A 20,044-nucleotide genomic window follows, 5' to 3' on the forward strand; every position below is an offset into this window, starting at 1 on the left:
GGTTTCCAAATACATTTGCCATTGACTAGAATAACTCTTGCATTCTTTTCAGCATTTAAAAATTCCCTGCTAGCTGTGGAATCCTGAATTAAAAATGTTAAGTTCTTCTAGCCACTGGGTATTGCATATTTGATTCATATTGCTGGAAGGTCTTTTGCTTAGATCTCCAGTCTGGATTATGTATTTTATGTGTTTCCTTAATGTTTGGTTTACTGTGCATTTGGCATGGTATTTTTTTTTTTTTTTTTTAATCTGTTAATGGTATCAATTATGTTTGTAAGGGCATCTTAAAGCTGTTTCAAGTTCAGGCAGAGAGTGCAGGAGGAGACTTTGTGTCTGGGGCAATGACTTTGATTTATTGATGCCAGCTTTAGAGTTCTAGGGCTGGTCAGAATTGCTATGATCGCATCGCAAGGGGCATGGCTGGTGTATGTTTACTCTGCATGTTCAAGTTTGCCTGACAAGAAAACTGTGGCAGCAGAATTTTTATGGGTAGACTTCATGCAAGGCTAGATAATTGTCTGTCTTCCAGAAGTTAATGTGGAAGCCAAAAGCCTGTCTAAGTTCTTTGTTGTACATGCTCCAATTTAGCTTAAGATTATTGTCTCAAATAAATTGTCTTTCCTTGAACATGTATTTGTGCTACTGGATGGTAGTGTCCAGATTAAGGTGCATGAAAATGTGGTCTGTGGCTTTATTAGAAAGAGGGTAACTTCTGCTGTTTGTTTTAAAATAATGAAAGATGCCTTTTCAGAGGGTACCCTTTTTCATAGCTATTGGCTGCTTAGAATTCCCATGCAAACCATGCTAATGGTCTCTGAAGTAGAGAATTCTAAGTGTTAAGCAAATGAAGAGCAGCTGATCTGCCTGCCATGTGTTGGATGCTGTCAACTTTTCTTACTAAGTAGCCCCTCAAGTCATAAATTTACAGTAAGAGTCGTACAGCATTTTTTTTTCTCTTTGCAAGAGGAATGTGTGTCTTTCTTAAAAGTACTGTGTTGTAGATTCTTTTACATGGTTATTCACAAAACAAAAACTAATAAAATACTAAAACCAATTATCAGTAGTTGTCCTTGAGACAAAGAATGAAATGGCTACAAAAGAGGTAGACTTTTTTTTTTTTTTTTGCTAATTTTAGATTTCTGTCTTGGTTTGCCTTTGCATTTCGTCAGCTGATCTTTCCTGTAAAATAAGCACCATGTACAGTGTCATCCATGAGTCAGTTGTGTCAGAATCAACACCTTATTTTTAAACTGACTTCTCTCAAAACCTGCTAGTTGGACATAGTGAAACCATTATCCTTAATACATCAGAAAATCAGCTGCTTGCTTTTTAAAACAGAAACTAAAAGAGCTCATTTGTGTAGCTTTACAAGATATTAGGCAAGACAAATGAGAAACAGAAGTGGGTCTCCTTTAAAATGTCCCTTCAGTGGCCCTTCTGAAGGACCTTGGAATGACTCCTAGAAATTTCAAGTTCTGACAGTTTTTGTCTAGCAATATCTTCATTTCAGGCTTTTCAGATGTTTAAGACTGTTGTGCTCTAGAAATGCAAGGAGAAAATGGAAGAAATTTTGTTAAGAAAGTATATGTCTTAAAATATGGCTTCATGGTAAGAGTGAGCTGGACTAACTAGTTCCTGATTTCTGAAAGGGAAAGATGTCATTCCTACTACATCCTTTCTCCTTTCCCATAAGCCAATTCAAATTCTGAAGCCATCGAAAAAACTCAAATAAAACCTTAAAAACCACTCTACAAGGTCAAAAAAGACTGGTTGGTTTTAGTTTTCTGAAATGAATGTTACCTGAGTTACATGTTCATTCTATAATCAGAACCACTGAATCAAATAATTATCTGGGTTGGAAGGCACAGTCTTCTAGTTCCAGCACCCCTAGCATGGGAAGGGACCTTCAACTAGACCAGGTTGCTCAGAGCTGCATCTAATCTGGCTTAAAACACTTGCAGGGATGGGCAGCCACAACTCCTCTGAGCAACTTGTTCCAGTGCCTCACCACCCGACAATAAAGAATTTCTTCCTGATATCTAATGTGAGTCTACTCCCTTTCCATTTGATGTGCAAGAGACTTTCTCTCAGCCTTTCCTCCAGGGAAAAGTGCTCCATCCCTCTTATCTTGGTGGCTCTCCTCTGGACTCTCTCCAGCAAGTCTGTGTCCTTCCAGTGTTGAGAACCAGGTGGGTTCTAACTGGAGTGGGGTCATGGAATCACCTCTCTGAAAGTACTGATTGCATTGTCTGGGAATCAAACCTTGGCTTCCTGCATGGCAGGCGACAATTCTACCACTGTACCACCAATGCTGGTGATTTTTTTTTTTGGCTCATTTTACATACTGTCTTTTTTAGAAAAAATTGAATAACCCAAAACTTCTATTCCACAAACACAGAAGCACCACCAACTTTGATTTTTCCCCTCTACACTTCTACTGAAGAACTGTGCTTTCACAATTGGGAGTTGCTTGGGCACCTTCTCCTTGCCCAGCACTTTGTAGTAGCTTGAGTGCATAATATCAATGACTGCGGCCAGTCTGGCCTCATTTTTCATGTAATTGAACCTTTTCTATTCACCTATAAGTGTCTACAGTTTCCAAATTGACAGTAGCACAGAAATTTTGGTTTCTTTTCCAGTGACAGTATGTCATGCCTACTTTTCAGAGGTAACCTGAGCAATGCTTGTCAAAGTTCAATCCTGTGGTGTTGCATACCACCAGGATTACCATGTCCTCTGAGATGTTTCCTCTGTGTGTGCATATGGCAGTGGCTGATGTGCCCCCTCAGCTTCTGGGTGTCCATTAGTCTGGAAGGCATCTTGTCAGTGTGTGCAAGGGCAGGGAAGGAGCCTGGTGCTCGTGAGAGTGAGGAAAGGCAAAGGGAGCAGAAGTGGAAAGGCATCAGATCCAGTGTAAGGCAAAGATGTTGCGTTGTCAAAATATGAAAAGAGTGGAAGGTGATGTGACCGGTACCTCACCATTTCTCCAAGCTGAGATGTGAAGCTACAGCAGTGGAAGTGTGTGGCTCCACTACAGTCCGAGTCAGACTTTGCTAGAGTCGCCCCATGATCCTGCTCTACCTCCCATGGGCTCAGCAGTCTCCCTTCCTGCGCCTCATTGGTACAGAGTGGCGTCCGAATTGGAAGCGGCAAAATACCATCAGCGCAATTTTATTGCTGGATCAGATCCCTGATCTGCTATGTTGTGGGTTCACATTATGGTCAGCGCTAGCACAAAACAGGAGTTGCAGCTTTCTGGTACTGTCTGCCTTATTAGTAAAATACATGTGGATTGCTAAAACTTATTTTTTTTTGTAGCTGTGAATTTGTTTTGGTAGAGGTTTGCTAGTAGACTGGTGGCTGGTTGATATTCAGCATGTGTAACAGTGGTAATAATCTGGCTGGCATTCAAGGCTGCAAGGATTTCTGACTGGCTACAAGGATTTCAAATACCTTAAAATTCTTCAGCTTATCTTTGGAGGTGTGGCTTTGTGGACTTTTTATTTTGTTGGGTTTTGTCTTGTGTTTGGTTTTTGGCTTGTTTTTGTTTATTTTTTTTTAAATTATTTCATTAAAATAATCTGCAGATGACAGCACCTGAATCCTGTATGTTACAGCACTTAGCTAAAAATTTATGATGAAATGCTGCTGTAGTTCAGATTGCATGAGCAGACTGTACTTCCATTCTGCCTGCATTCTTAATAAAAAGAAATGTTGAAGGCCAGCAGGGTGCTGATTCCTCCTCCTGTATCAGTTACCTATAGATATTGGAAACATTGCCTTACCCTCCTGCTATAACTTACTGAGTTTTGATTTGTAGGTAGTAATTTTTGTTCTCTGTAAATGTGTGTTGTCAGTGAGTTGTTATACAGATACTTGGTTTGACTGGGATGCAGTTATATGAATATAGGATTTTAGACAGAGGGAAAGCCAAAGGTGAAGAATTAAGCCTTGAATTCATGTGAATTGGTGAGATTCAATCTTTTGATTTTCTATGGGATGACATGTGGGTGAGTAATCATTCAGAAATTGCACTGTTAGTGGAAAGAATTCTTTTACTTATTAGCTGCTGATGGTTGATGGCCTTGTCAAGGAGCTGTTCTGTTTGGGTGTAGTTTGGTTTAGTTGTATTTGAGCCAATTTGTCATAACTCAGTAATTGGATAGTTTGATTTTTTTAATATTTTGTTTGTTTGTTTGTTTGCTTTTTCTTTTGCTATTTATCTCCTGAGGGTCTGCTGTCAGGGAAAGACCTTCTTGTGTAAGCACTTTAAATAATCTCAATAAAAACAAGATAAAATTATCTGTCTCTTATTATGCTGCTTCATATCTGGACTCATCAGCTGTTGGCAACAGTGTCATCTAGGGAATTAATCTAGAGAATAGGTGTTAATATTTGGACATTGACCTGTTGGAGTGAATCCAGAGGAGGGCCACCAGGTTGATCAGAGGGATGGAGCACATATGTGAGGAAAAGCTGAGAGACTTTAGATTGTTCAGCCTGGAAAAAGGAGGGCTTTGGAGTGGTATTATTGTTCCCTTCCAGTACCTGAAAGGAGCCTACAGGAAAGATGAGACAAGACTATTTATGAGAGGATGTAGTGACAGGGCGAGGGGGCATAGGATCAAATGGAAAGAGAGGAAGTTTAAATTAGATGTGCAGGAAAACTCCATACTATGAGAGTGGTGAGGCACTGGAACAGGGTTCCCAGAGAAGTTGTGGATGCCCTGTTCCTGGAAGTGTTCAAGGTCAGGCTGGAGCTCTGAGCAACTCTGAGAAAGGTGTTCCTGCCCACGGCAGGGAGATTGGAACTTGACTATCTTCAAGGTCCCCTTCCATCCCAAACCACTCCATAATTTAGAATATTTGTATGGATGGTTGTAGAGCAATTAAACATATGGCCTTGCTTAGGTGGTCTTAGTCGTGTTGAAGCAGCCCTGGTCTATAGTTCTTGTGAAGTTGCACAGTGATCTAAGACTATTTTAGGATAAAGAAAAACTAGAATATTTCTCAAAAATGCTGCCAAAATGCCTGGAGATGACTTTAGCTGAAGGCAGTATGTAAAGTGAGCAGCTTTGAATTCCTCTGTGTCTCCCTACCATCCCTTCCCCCTGCCCCACCCCCCCCCCAAAAAAAAGGCCAAAACAAAAACAAACAAACAAAACACCAAACAAACAACAACAACAAAAACCAAATAAAAATCCCAAACAAACAAACACCTCCTGGAAGTTTAGAAAACTAACCTCCTGAGAACCCTAACAAATCAAGTCACCCAACCCTCCCTTAGCCTAGCTCAGTGACATTTGCGTGTGCTGACCACATGCTCATACATGATGCTGTAATACCTTGGTGGGGTTATGTTGGAACATGGTGAGTTTCACCCATCTATACTGAGGGACGGTTTTGAGTCCTGGAACATGTCCTGGAAAACTTTACACACGTCTTTTGTTTTTCTACATCATCAGTGTATTCAGATCAGAATGTGGTGTGATTAATAAAGCAGTACATAGTACACTAGAGAACATAGTAATCTTGCTGTTAATGAGGGTTCAGGTTATAAATTTCTGTGGGATCTCTAGAGAATAAGTACTCAGCTGTCCAAGTGATGTGCATTTGTGTAATGTCAGGAGGGCTTAAACTAGGGATCTGCCTCGTGTTTGCTCTCAGCATACTGGTGGCTTTTGACAGCTGTCCTGCAATGTGCCGAGAAACCCAAGACTCCACTACTGGGCAATACACCAGAGAATATCTGTACAGAATACATCTATCTTTTTTCTTCCTTTCTTTTTTTGGAAAAACCCAGTTCCACGTGTACGTGCTGAGGCAAGCTGAAGCATGCTGTGCAGTTGTATGTCTTGGGAATTAGGTGTTATATAGAAATTGTATTTTGAAAAATACTTGTAGGCAGTAAAACTTTTGGATTTTATGGTTAGTTTCTATTCATTAAATGATGAGCCACTGCTGGCAAAGGCTTCTGTGTTCCCTTGCTAAGGCAGTAATTTCCTTTAGAGGAATACCCTATATTTAATTTATTTGTAATAAGAAACTCCTAGGAAGTTTTCTTAATATGAGTTAGTAGGTTCCCTTTTGATAAGAAGCTGAACAAAACCACCTGTAGAGGTGTTTTATATATAAAATTTAGACTATGTCATACAACTTGACCCCTTCGTCATCTTAATCCCCTAGCACCTTGTCTCCATCCTGACTCCCTCCATGGTCTGGGCCACCCTTACCCCCTCCAAAATAAAGCCTCATTTAGAAGTATTGTCATGCTGTCTCATAATTATTTCTTGCCTTTTAAAAATTCTTTTCTAAAGAGAGATGCTTGTTAAGTGCTGTCCTTTCAGCTGCATGAAGAAGGGTGGCAGTGGACTAGGTTGGCTTTTTGGGGCTGCAGTGTTAGAAAAGACAGTCGTAGTATCATAGACTAATTTGAGTTGGAAGGGAAACATAGGGATCATCAACTCCCTGATCTAATTTGCTCATATAAGGAAGGGTTGATTTTGGACTGTGGATGGAACTCTTAGCACCTCACCTCCCTACCCCCGAAACCAGGATTTTAAAGTATCAATAGATTCAGAGTTTACAGGGCTGCATGTGTGGGTATGTCAGTATGGTCTCTCTGCAAGCGAACAAGCACTCAGTTTCCTTGTGCTCATATCTGACTGTGTCTGATAGCAGCTGGGCTGGAGCTCGTGTGGTAAATCCTGCTGAGAGCTCAGTCCTGCTTACTGCAGCTACTTTAAATGTCCTGCCATTTCAGAATGGCAGATTAAGCACAACTCTGCCTGCTAGACACTCTGCAGACCCTGCAGTAAGGCACTTCACTGCCACTTCGTAATGGACTGGGATCAGAATTACATATCACTTGGAAAAAGATGAAAAGTTTTTCAAAGACGTAAGAGCTCACATGAAATACTTTTTTTTTTGTTTGTTTTTCCCCCCTAGATAAGTGGTACATACTCTTTTGGACCCATCTTTCAAAAATGTGTTTTTATAGAGTGAGATAAGGTTAAATAAGTGGACTTTGAAAGGGTATAAAAGTGAAAATTAAGAAGGAAAGAATAAAGGAAAAAGTGTATGTTTCATGATAGGTATTTATGTTTATTTTATTTAAAAAATGTCCTCATATAATTAATAGAAGTTTTTTGCAGCATCAAATATGCGGTTAAAATACTGCTCCAGCACAAATAGTTCTGCTCTGAGTTCTCACAGTGTTGTCACTGAACATGTTCAAGGATGTGATAATTTTGAATATATTTGCCTACAGTTTGTTTTAGAATACTTCTGTAGTTAAACATGTTGAGACAATTGCAGTTTGAAGTTGCTCTGCTGTTCTCCATTTGATGGGAAGCTTTTTCCTGGTATTTACTCTAAGGGGAGGACAGGCATTTATCTGCAAAGTGTTTTGGTATGGGACTTAAAAGACAAGAACTTCCATCTGCCTGAAAAAAAACCATGCTTGTAATGCTTCTGAGTGGATTTTTTTTGTTTGTTTTGTTCCAAGACTGAGTGACTGTTAACAAGGAATTGGTTGACTACAGACTATAAAGAAATTTCAATAAGCTGATTCAGAGAGGTGGTTTTTTTGTGTTTGTTTTTTTTTTTTTTTTTTTTTTTTTCTTTAAGTGTTCAAACCAAGCAAGTGCTTTTTCCCAAACTTATAAAAATTAAAAAAAAAAAAAAAAAAAATCAAATGTGTGATTCCCACCCCTCTTATTCTATCCCTGAGGAATAGACAGCCTCTTTTCTGTTCACACACCCACTCCCAAACTAAGTAAACATATTTTTTACTTGTAGCAATTGAATTACTTCTAGTATGGATTTATGCTAAGGAGCAGTTCAGTGAAGTTTGGGAGAGCCACCAGGATGCAGTTCAGCATAGCTGTTTCTGTATTCATCTGAGCAGCTGAAGAACTGCATGAATCTGTGCTCTGTGTTGGGGAAAGAATAGGTGTGATCTAGGAAGCCCAGTTTAGAAGAGATCACTAAGAGTTAGGGTACTTGATATTTATGTTTAACTTTGTGCTTCCTGTATGAATCATTTAGTTTATAGCCATTTATGTATGACAGCAGGGAGGCCTTCAATAGCTTGGAAGTTAAAAGATGCATATGTGTGCTAGAGTGAACTTCTATTTACAGAGTGGAAACAAACTACTTTTAAACTCTCTTGTCAGCACTATCTGAGAATACTTTCATTAGCCTATGGTTAGAGAATCTTCTGGACTGAGGCAGTGAGAGGAACTGAATGTGGCCTTCTGATTTCTCTACAGCTAGGTGATAAATACAATCTTCATAGTTGCACAATGTATTTGCACCAAGTTCATGGACAGTATGTTACTTGTTCTATTTTGTCCAAGTTGCTTGTTAGTTGGGGTGGCACCAGTCCAGCTTCATTGCTAGAGTTCTCATCAAACAGGACATAAGAATAAAAGAAGAAAAAGGAACAAGCTAGGCAGAGGCATGTCTTAAAGGTTAAGTTATCTATAACTCCTTAAAGAGACAGTTTTTCCATGCATTTTATGATGGGACAAGGAGATTAGGCTACGTCAGTGATGAAGATTGAAAGAGTGAAATGAAGCTCTGAACTTGCTCTGCCTGAGTAGAGGTTGCATTTTTCAAAGGCTGGCTTAAGGAAGGAAAAAAATACAGCTACTCATGTAGTACCTGAAGCAGAGACACCTTACTCTGAGCAGACACATGAGATTAATTGCAGCTAACATCAGTGCTTTTTTACCTTTTCAACAGGAGGGGGAAGGAAAAAAAAAAAAAGAGGATTTTTCTTTTAGGAGTCTTGGTTTACTTTGTTGAACAAGTATATATAGCTTAGGTAAAAAAACCAAACAAACAAACAAACAACAAACACCTGCATCGGAATGAGTATTTAGTGAAAGGTTGATAATACAGCTATAAATACACGTAGCAGATGTTTGACTTCTGGGTTGTTCTGTTCTGGGACTCGAGGTACAAATGCATTTTGCAGTGCTAATGAAGTCTTGGATCAGAGCAAAAATATTACCTCGGAGCTGTTCTTAGCAGCTGTTGATGCAGAAAATTTGAAGTGTGGAACTCTGTTTCAGTTCCTTTTTTGGTATTCCCTGAGCTGGAATTGAAGGCATGCCGTCTTGCCCATTCTGCTGCTGTGCGACCCCGCGGTAGCCGTAATCAGTGGCCTGGGAGATGAGCGACTGGAGCGGGAGCGATTGGCTGGGGAGCAATTTCCCGGAGTACATCTGTGTCAGGCACAGCGAGCTAAAGCAGTCATGTATGCGCAGGCTCTGATCTCTGGGGAGGTTCATTACGGGGTCTCGTACAAGGGCATTCTCTGCTTCGGCACATCAGCATGGAAGAAGCTCGTCAAGGGAAGAAAATGCAACGTGTATGTAAATAGCAGCTGTGTAACGTAATAATGGCTCGAATGTGATTTGGTGCAAGTGATATTTAGCAGCTGTAGCTCAGAATTGTGTGCTACCTTAGACTCAGTAGTTTTGGAAGAAATTTTTGAAAGGTCTTTTGAAAGATGGAAGTATTAGTTTGAGTAGAGATTTCTGTTTTAGGGAAGATAATTACTGAGTTGTTAGAATTGCTTAATCATAGTAACCAGCTTAATTCAGAAAGAATATGTGCTCTTACAGTGTGACTGTATACTACCAGACTTTGAGAGTGGTTGAGTGTTTGGATTGGGTTATTGTTTCTTATGCATTATTTTCAGTCAGTCTTTATTAATTTGATGGTTATCAACTGTGGCTTTGCTTGATTCTGTGCAAGTATAGCAGGGATGTTTCTGGTAGAGAATCTTGAAATAGCCAGTTAATTGTTCCTTTTTTTTTTTTTAAAGGTGAACTTAATGAGCTGTGTAACTGTTAAAGTGTTCATGGAGATAACATCCTCTTCCAACCTCAGTGGCACAGCTAAACTCTGTTCGTGGAGATTTGTACAATAAACTCTACTATTAATGTTACAAGCTATTCCTTAGCCGTTGTATGGGTTGTCATTACCACTGCTATGTAACTGCAGTGCAGCGTGTGACAGGGATTACTGCTTTAAAAGTTTCCTGGAAACTAAAATCTGTGGAGTGGAGTTTTCCTAAGGCATAAAACTCTAAAGATCCCTGAATTATTTTATATATGACAACTAAATTTTCTATTCCCTTGTGTGAGCATAACAAATAGTTTGATTTAGGTGTGTTAGAGTGCATCGGATTGCAGTGGCCTTTTGTTGGTCAAGGTCTCTAGTACAGTGCTTAATTTTTGTATTTCATTGTGGTGCTGCTTTCAGCTCCGGGCACAGAACTCCATCAAGCATGCATATGCCTGGAAGACTAGCAAAGATATGAGGTGACTAGTTGTAAACATTATAGTACTGCTTTTTAAGCCTGTAATTTCAGGAATTCATTTAATTACATTTAAGTGAATGGCGATACAGAGTTTTTTTGAATGAAATTTAGTACTGTGAGGCAGTGATAAAATGCAAGTTTGTAAGATAGCTACTATAATAATAGATATGCAATTTGATATCTTGTGTTGGATTGGTGACAGTATTTGCTAAGTTTGTTCACGGTGGTGAATTTTCTGGCTTGCAGAATACTCAGGCTGAATTCAAATGGGCTTCTAATTTTAATCAAATACTCACCTACACCTTAGTCATACTTTGCTAGGAATCAAGCCATCCCTTTTTTTTGTGCTTGTTCTAACCCAGTTTTTTTGATGAATTGCTGTGGTGTGCCATGGCTGATAGCCATTCACCGTCATGACCAGTCTCTTGTTATTATGTTTCCTTTTCTTTCTGGCTTTCCCTTGCAATTTAATTTTCTCTTGTGATTAGCGCAAACACTTGGTTCACTGTCAAAAGATGTGTTTAGTTTTTCTGGAATGAGACATGGCTTCTCTTGTACGTTGTGGTGCTCAATGTGACCCTGGCTGGAGTACTGCTTGCCAGAACTGCGATAAAGCTACTTATAAACATTAGATTTCAATAGTGCAAGAAGCAAAACATTAGTGTGTTTACAACTGCTTTTTTTACTGAAAGGGCTTGGGTTTTGTGGTGTTTAAGTAGCACACATACATATCTTTAGTGCCTTCCACATGCAGTTTTGGAAAATTTAAAGTACAATGAAACTTCTGGAGAGTCTGACTGAAGTCTGTTGATATCTTTTAGACATACTTGTCCAAACAAGGTTTGTAGAGCTGCTGTGTTTATTGTAAGTCTTCTAGAAGCAGATTGGTCAGATGTATTTAGTAAGGTAAGCTGAGCTGTTAATTAGAGGATTAGTAGGCTAGCAAAATGTCTGAGTATCCCTAACCTCTTCCGTTACATTTATGGTCTTGCTGAAATAAATCTAAGTGTCACACCTTCCTGTGAGGTTCTGAGTGTAGCTTTGATTAGGAGGGGCTGTCATTTACATGTGAGGATTGTTGTGTAAAATAGGAATTGTATAAGCACAGGTAAAATTCACAGGATAAGGGGGAATGTGTGGTGACACCAATGCCACTGAGCTGAACTAGAGTCGTTCCTGTAGTGCTTGAGCAATACCCTCTGCTAAGATAGCAGGGGAAAAAAAACTCTGGAAAGCAGCTGTTCCTGTGCAAAGGAGAGCGTAGAAAATACAACTAAGGGGGAGCCCATCAACAGTATGCTTCCTATTTTAAACCTGGCAAGTGTTCTGTTTGTGAATTATTATTAATTGTGCTCTCATCTGTATATATTTAGAGGGGAAGGCCAGCTAAAAATTGTATGATGACAAAATGAGACAGGGCTCATTTATATTTGGTGCATTTTTCCTTGGCTGTTAGGTTGTTGTGCTTGATTTAGAAGTGGTAGTGTTTCATCACTGGCAACTTCTGACGATACAGTATTGCTGCATAGAGACTCTGCCCAAAGAACTTACTTCAGATGCATCTATACGATCACTTATGCAGTTCAACTAAAGTCGAACAGTTGATAGATTGCCTAATACCTGCAGTTACTGTTATTTAGAAAGATCTTTGATTTTTTTGTATCCTGGTTGTCCTTCAAGGAGGCAGCAACTAGAGATGACTTCCCTCCTGCCCACTATGGGCTCATCTTACCTCTGGTTTAAAAGCAGAATCGGTCTGAAGGAGAAGTAAAACAATATATTTAGAACTTACCAAGTGCTGCTGTTAGTTGTTCCTGCAGGTAAACCACATCAACAGGCTCTTCTTATTTACTCACTTTTAACCAAGGCTGCTTGGTGCTGTGTATGGGTAGCAGTGGAGGACCTATGGGGTAGACCTGATGCTTGCCTGAAGTAGAGTGATTGTCATTCAACTCTGCATACAGTGTACAGAGATGGCCTTAACAAATACGTTGTTCTTCTGGTTTCTTTTCTTAGCCCTTCCAGGGTTACTGTCCCTGGTAGACTTGATCTCCTAATTTTGTGAGTCTACAACATTGGTCTTACCTGTTTTTTTTACTCCCTGAAGTATTAGTTCATATTAACTTGCAGCTCTGGGAGGTCGAATGGATAGAGAGGGGGTTGTACGTGCATTCTGTAAATTGGAGATATATTTTATTTCCTGACTACATGGAGTATTATGTCTGCTTAGAACAGAAATGCAGACTTCTGAAACAGACCACTTGGGAAATGCGGCTGTGAAAATGAATAATGAATTACCCTGCGGGTGCTAAATTACCCTGAACAATATATTTCAATACCAATGTAACAGAACAAGTGAGTTTGTTTACCTATTTTTGAAAAAGGTCAGTTTTAAAATATTTTATGGAAGTACACAGATAGACCTGCATACATTTGCAAAGCAAGGTTTTGTAGTTTCTCTTTGGTTATCTTTGAGATATATGGTCAAAATGAAGGTTTTACTTCCTTAATTTTTGAAGCAGAAAAATATCAACAATCTTATGTTAATCGATTTTTTGGTTTGTTTTTGTCACTGGAGCATTTTTTGATGGCTGTGATAATTGTCTCCTGAACGCAGCTCCCACAAAGGAGGGCTGATAATAAAACAAGAGTCCTGCTTTGACTATGCTTCCTAAGGTCAAGCCACCGTTGACAGTGATTCAGTTTGCACTATTGCTCTGGGCCTCTCCTGTTGTGTCCTCTTGCAGACAGCACATTGATGGATGGTTTAATCCAGCTGAACTGCTCCTATGCACTTACTGGTGGTGAAAGAAGGAAGAACAAAGCGTTAAAGGCAAAATGCACTGTGCACAAGTTCTCATATGCTGTTGATCTTGGTAAATCTACAGCAGTGTGCTACAAAGGTTTGCCAGCTGGGTCTGTAAGCAGGGTGTGCTCCTGTTTTAAGAGGAATGATTTGTTGGTGCCACATTCCAGCCTTAAGAGCTAAATCCTGTCTGCCAGATCTCTTGTGCCTACGAAAGTAGAGATGTATCCATGGGTTCTTAGGGGAAGGAGTGGGGGAACTGTTTACTTTCTCTTCAAGCCAGAGAGATTGGGTTACAGTTACAGTCACAAAGCAGTATGTAGGACAACTGGGATGGTGTAGGCAGTTGTATTAGAATATTATTAAAAAAAGAAGTGTCAAACTGTCGGCTAGGGACAGATATATAAAGGAAAAGAAATTATATGAGTATATTCCTCCCTCCCCATCCTGAGCTTGGGTTAGTTTTTGTTGGTTGGTTTTTGTGTTGGGGTGGTCGTTGTTTTGGGTTTTTTTTCCCCTCACTTTCTTTGCACCTACTTTAATAAATGCTGCAGTGAAGCTTCTTTGTATTGTGAAAGTCATAATGTAAATTTTTTTGGGGGGGAGGAAGGGTGATGGTGTTAGTAGAGGTTTTTTTCCTTTGTGCCCTCTCTTAAGCTCTACTTACTTCCATGAGCACTAATACAGTCCCTTCTAGTGCTGCAAGTCTCTCTCTAATTCTGCTGGGGAAGAACTTTGGTCTGAGGGAATGTAAATTGAGCACATAACATTGACTTAGCTAAGTAATGGTCTTAAATGTTGAGCTCAAATTATTCTTAACACGATTACTGTATTGCTCATAGATTTCAAAGGTTTACAGTTAGCTGTGTCAGCCGTGTAAGATCACTGTCTATCACCAGAATGATTTGATTGAGCTGTATTTCAAGTACCTTAAAAATGTGCTTCTAGCAAGTTGTCTGTCTTGGAAGTGGTTATTCAGTAATGGTATTTGGCAGTGTGCCTGTCTGAAATCTGTTCGTGTGTGTGACTGCACAAGGTTAAGTGAGTTGCATGGTGAGAAGTGCTTGCGGAGATGACAGTGGAAACTTGCCTTTGGATTTAATACTCCTTGCGTCATATTCATGCTAGTCCTTGAGACTGCAGCCAGCACATACTGCTGCAGGTTGTCATTTCTTCCAAACTCAGTGCTTTCCATAAAAATTCATACAATTTAGGATTGGTTCTTTTTTCAATACTGGTTTTAAAAAACATGTAGCATTAATACAGTAGATACCAAAAATGTACTGTACTAAATGACAACAAACGCTTGAGAAGGTAAATAAGAAGTGTTAACAATTTCTGACGCTTGTTTTCCTGCAAGGAGGAATTACTCTTTTCTCATGGACTGAGAAAAGACATTAGGAAACCAGAGGTGGCAAGAGGAATCCTACTGGGAGTCTGCTGGAGCACTGAGTATTTGAAAGTCTTGTCTGATCTATAGCAGTTGAAAAGGGATTCCGTTTTCATGCTGAGGAGAGTTAGAAGGCTGAGAAGACAGATTCTAGTGTATGCAGGCAGTTCTAGCTGAATATGAAGGTTTTACTGGTGGTTGTTTCTGCAGTGTGTTTATGAGTATCCAGAAATCTGATGTTAGGAAAAAGTATGCTTAATGTATCTTAATACAATGTGCTAGGCTTTTTATTTCTACTTTTTTTTTTCATTTGAAGTACTCTGGATTTGTTCCATTTTTCTAAATTTTCTAAATGAAAACTTATGTACATTCTAAATTAGTCTTGAATTTTACTTTGGCTTGTCTACGTCAGCTGTATTTGAGCTTCTGTGAGATTGTCGTATGTAAAGTTTCTCATGCAGTGAATAGTAAACTGCCCTGGAATACTTGCCTTAAGCTCCAGTCATTCTCTGCCTAAAAAAGGGAAGTCGGCAAATTTTCCACAATCCCACTGTTCTTTGTTTATGTAAAAAGTTCATAAAGTAGATGAGAGAACTAAAATGGCAACTGTAAAATTTTCCCTCCCTTTAGTGCCTTCAACTGACATGGTAGATCATCTAAAATTACTGTAAATGTCTGCCCTACAGACTTTATTTTTAACCAGGAAATGTTGTAGTTTGGAATTACTTTATAAAGTATTTGAATATTTTTGACTTTTTACCTGACCTAAGGCAAAAGTATCTCATACTGGGATTTGTTCTTGGCATCACAAAAGAGATAAGTTAAAATAATGCTTTGTGTTTTTCTGAACAAAGGCTGTAAATGATATGCTTCCGTCATGTATGATATTTGTGGTTGTTAATGGTTTATTCTTGGAAGAGTCTTTGCATATGTTGAGTACTTTGAGATAGTGATAGAATGGTTTGCAAGGGCATGCATACCTTCCTGTAATCTAATCTTAAAAGACATGTTACTTTCACATGATGTGGTTTTTAAAGGCTGCTTCTGTATGTATGAGTTTGGCAGAGAATCTTTTTTACTAAAGCAAAGGATGATAAAAATTAATAATGTGATATAGGGCACAGAGCAAATCCAGTTTCAAAACATTATTGGGAGATAAAAATATTTCCTTATGTGTATATTTTTCACAGTGTGTATGTAGTTTTCTACTGGTATGCAGTTGTTTGTATTATTAAAGAAAAACTTTTTTCCTCTGTTGCTCAAAAACTGTGTTTGGCACGATTCCAAGTGTCCTAAAAGGGCTGCTGGGGATGGGTGTGTTGGGTACAGGATTTTTCAGCAGTCTGTGGCTTTAACCATGCAGCTAATTGTGGAAGAGGTTTTGATAGCAGTTTTCCTATTACTAGGTTGTTGTTGTTTGGTTTTTTTTTTTTTTTTTCCCCTACTCAAATATTAAAAAACACTTAAGGTAGTTTAGAGGATTTGTAATTCTTCTGTTTCCATCTCTGCTTGGAGTTTTATGGTAACGTGCATACTGTATGTATGTGTTTCTGTGAACGGGATTGTACTACATTATGCTTGACTTTGGTGTGTAGGAGACAGGAATATACTATTTTCATTACTCTCCCATCTCATTACCATGACACTTGAAAAATTTCCATCACTTCTTTATTTACAGGCCCTTGGAACACTACCACAGTCTTGCCCAATGGATATCACCTCAATTTTTTAATTGTAGCTCTGTGGCGTGTACAGGGTTTTGATGTTTCTAACCTGCATGCAAAACTCTACAGTCACTGCAATGCAGTGGTAGTGACAGAGTTACATTAGTGTGTAATGCATTTCTTGAAAACCATTTGCAGGGTTTTCAAGCTGAAAATTTACTTGTATTCAGTTTTCAAAGGTTTATTCTGCCATGCGCTACTCTTTTCTCTTGTGTTTTTTTACTGACTTACCTAGTGCCAGGTGCTTTTGGTTTTTTGTGGTCTAGCTGCATCTAACCCTTTTTTAAACCTCAGAGATTTTTTTTCCCAGCATGTGGTGCTTGTCATCCTCATATTCTTCAGTCTTCTTTCCTCAAAAGTTAAATATGTAGGGGTTTTTTTTAATGTATATGTGCACAATATACTATAATAAAGGTATGTTTTAAGATCAAGGAGTTCTGTGCTCAAAAAACTTTTTTTTTTTTTGTGAGTGGGAGTTGATACAGGAGGCTTCAGCTTGTACCTGTTACACCCAGGTATGCTGTTTTTCATCCTTGCCACTTTTCCTGTGAGGTGACAAACTTGTTCTATATATAAAGCAATTGCATGATTCTAAGGCCAAAGTCTAGTTGAATGTCAACACTGTTAGGGTTCTCAGTTCCTGTAAGACTCCTGATTTAGGCTTCCATTATCACAGATCCTCTGTGGATTGATGTAGATGCATCAGATCAATGTAAATGCTGCTAGAAGCAGTGATGAAACAGATAAACTTGTGAATCTAGCAGTCATATGGCCACAAGAGAAGTCCCTGGTGAGCTAATCCAATGGAAAACTAATCAAGTAGTTATAAAAAAGCTAAGCCCCCACACCATTTCTTAAGCACTTTTTATTTGCTTTCATGATGGTTAGGTCTGACTTAAGGAAAAAAGTGTGTGCCCGAGGGAGCGGAAAGATCAGGGACAGTGATCTTTAGCAAATAGCCTGGCCCTTATATTTGTATGTAAAAATGTTACCCTTAGGCAGTTGTTCTTTTGGAGAACCAGCTCCATTAGGAGGCTGTAATTCGTGAGCTGTGAAAAGTGGACTTTGTTCTCGTGGAGAAAGGCAACTTTAATGTTGTTTTGATGTCAAGTCTGAGATGGGCTTGAGATTTCTACTACTCAGTTACTTCATTTTTGTCAAGACTGAGCAAAAGGCAGTTTTGGTCGGCTTTAGTGATGGGCTAACTATGATTAGAGGACTTCTTCAAAGATAAGCTTATATCTATTTCAAATATTGCACGTTATGAGTGGTGTGGTTTCAGTAGTAGTAGAAGCTGAAAAGGCATGCTGGAAACTGCTGCTTTTCAACTTTGTGGGATTTAAAAAAAAAAAAAGTGAATTAGGTTAACAGACTGGCTGCTGAAACCTGAATGAAGCAGTTACTTTGATATTTCCAGAGCTGTTGGTCTAGGAAAGACCTTAGGCTGGATAACCTAACCTTTTTGCTAACCCTTTGATCAAAAAAGCTTCTTACTTGTGCTAGAAAATCTCACACAACAATTGCTCCCTAAAGAGAAGAGCTTGAGACGTCTCAATATTAACTTCTGTATCTTTTTATAAATTTACCAGTTATTTTATTGAAGTAGCTTGATTGCTGTTGAATAAAAAACTAAAATAATATTGCCCTTTTGAAACGTGTGTCCTGATTGTTGATATGATGAAATCAAGAGTATTGCAGGAGGAAATTTTATGGTATTTAACCAATCTGTTGATTTGCTCTCTTCCTTCACTACAGGGTAATGTTTTCTTGAAAAATTGGATGGGTAGGTTTTCAGTGGTGACATACTATTTCAGAACATATTTAGGAATTTAGGAAAAAAAATAGTTTTATTTAGTTTTAACTTAAACTTGTGTCTTGTTTCTTCAGGGTCATGATGAAGAAGCTGTTGTGGATATGGGCAAAATCAGCTCTACTATCAATACAAATTTTGAGAAAGAAGAACTAGAGAGTAAGTTTATGGTGGTTTTCTCTTGCTTAACATGCATTTTTTGCCTAGGGATAAAAGATGAATTTTCCTTGCTAAAAGGAATCAACATTTTACACCTATCATAAAATTCTGGGAGTAAAACTGGTGAAAAGCAGAGGAGGCCTGCCCTGTTTTTGATCTCTATGCATGCTGATAGATATCCACTGTTCTAATCTGTCACAAAAGAAAAAAAAAAAAAAATTGAAGCTGTCCGAGGAAAGCTTGCTTCTTAGACTTAGATTTGAAAAAATCATTCCTGTTGGTAAGTAGTTTTCCAGCATGAATGATGTCATGTTCTGCAGAATTAAAAGTCAGGAAACAGGGGTCATGAGGGAGATGTTTGTTTTCTTTTCTGAAAGTTAAGTATCCTTGTGATTGTGGTTATGCACTTCAAATACTGAGAGTCTGAACAGATATGTAACTGTCCTTCTGGTTCCATAGTAAACTGTATGTTCCACAATCTGCTGTCAGTAAAGCATTATGGTAGTCTTCATTATTTGACTCGGGATCCCACATATAGCAATAAAAATAACAATGATTTGGTTTCATGTAGAAGAATGTAAAATTAGATATTTCATCTAAGACATGGTATTTTTTTCTTACTTCAAAACAAATTAGTTTGGGATGAGGATTCATGGATTCTACTTAAAGAATGAGGAAAAAACTCAGAGATCCAGTGTTAAAATCTTCATTATTTGCCTTTCACATGGAATGCTCTGAAGCTTAATTAACATTTGCAGAATGCTAGAAGGCAGTAGATTCACTGAGTTGTACTGATTCTTACTGCTTCAGCACACTGGAAAACCATAATGGTTGGAGTTTCTGGCTAATAAAAATTGATTTCAGTTGCTGTCACGTTTTTCTCATACTGTGGTATAACAGGAGACAGTTTAACGTGATTGAAGTTGTTTGTTCCTGTTGCAGTCATACTCCTGCTCTGTTCCCTTCATTCTGTTACTGTTTTGTGTCTTGTGCTAACACTCCCATTGGCATGACCAAACCAGAAGCCTGGCTAAGCGTGTTAAGCCATTGGAAAATTTAACATCCTGACAAAGGAAGATGCTCGAGATCTCAGCTGTTGAGCACCCAAAATGCCACACAGATGGATGTGTGTCAGAGTTGAGCAGAGGAAGAAGCGTGGATGTGAGGCTGAGGGGTGCAGCAGTGGAGGCTGTGACAATGCTGATTTACATGGGGTTCTGCTGTAGGCGAACCACTGCCTTGCCTATTCCTGCAGTTGAATCTTCAGTGCAGATTTAAGCTGTCTCCTTAATTTCTTTCTCTTGCTTTTCTTGGGAGATGACCCAGAAAAAGCGTATGTATGTTTTGCAGGGAGGCAGCGGTTAAGGGGGAAGCAGGCATCCAGCTGGAGTAGTGTTTGAGGCAGCAGCCTTAGCAGCTGTAATACCTCGACCACAAAGAATGACATGGGAATGTGCAGCCAGATCATTTCCCCAGTCTCTTTCAGAGCACATTCTTGTTGGAGTGCTTCAGCTGGTACAGCACAGCAGTTAATCAAGATACTGGGTGGGAAGGCAGGGGGCTCCAGCCGCTTGAGACAATTTAAACACTTGGATGACTGTGATGGAAAATACCCATCTTACCCATAGGCAAACAGTAAATTAAGGTGAAGTGTAGACTGCTGTCCAATGAACAATGGAGTCAGTGTAAGTGTTTTTAAAAGGAGGAGTTGAGATCTCACTGTCCTCACCTTGCTCTTACCCATGCAGCCTTTTCTTTCCCTCCCTCCCTCATTTTGGAGTGGACCAGTGTTTGTGTCTCAATGCAAGAGAGGCTG

At 39.0% G+C, this 20,044-nt stretch overlaps 1 protein-coding gene across 18 annotated transcripts in view; it reads left to right on the forward strand.

Moving 5' to 3' along the window:
- SLC4A7 (solute carrier family 4 member 7) overlaps window positions 1-20,044 on the forward strand; it is a 93,042-nt gene that overhangs the window by 17,437 nt on the left and 55,561 nt on the right. For 14 of the 18 annotated variants that reach the window (XM_040061071.2, XM_040060956.1, XM_040061017.1 and 11 more), the window contains exon 2: window positions 18,147-18,228. In XM_040061071.2, the coding sequence (XP_039917005.1) occupies window positions 18,147-18,228 (82 nt within the window). Of the gene's footprint in view, window positions 1-9,233; window positions 9,383-18,146; window positions 18,229-20,044 lie in introns of those variants that run through there. The other 4 variants (XM_040060948.2, XM_040060988.2, XM_040061082.2 and 1 more) reach the window with 1 other exon arrangement.

The sequence above is a fragment of the Hirundo rustica genome, chromosome 1 (genome assembly GCF_015227805.2).
Source record: "Hirundo rustica isolate bHirRus1 chromosome 1, bHirRus1.pri.v3, whole genome shotgun sequence".
NCBI lineage: Eukaryota > Metazoa > Chordata > Aves > Passeriformes > Hirundinidae > Hirundo > Hirundo rustica.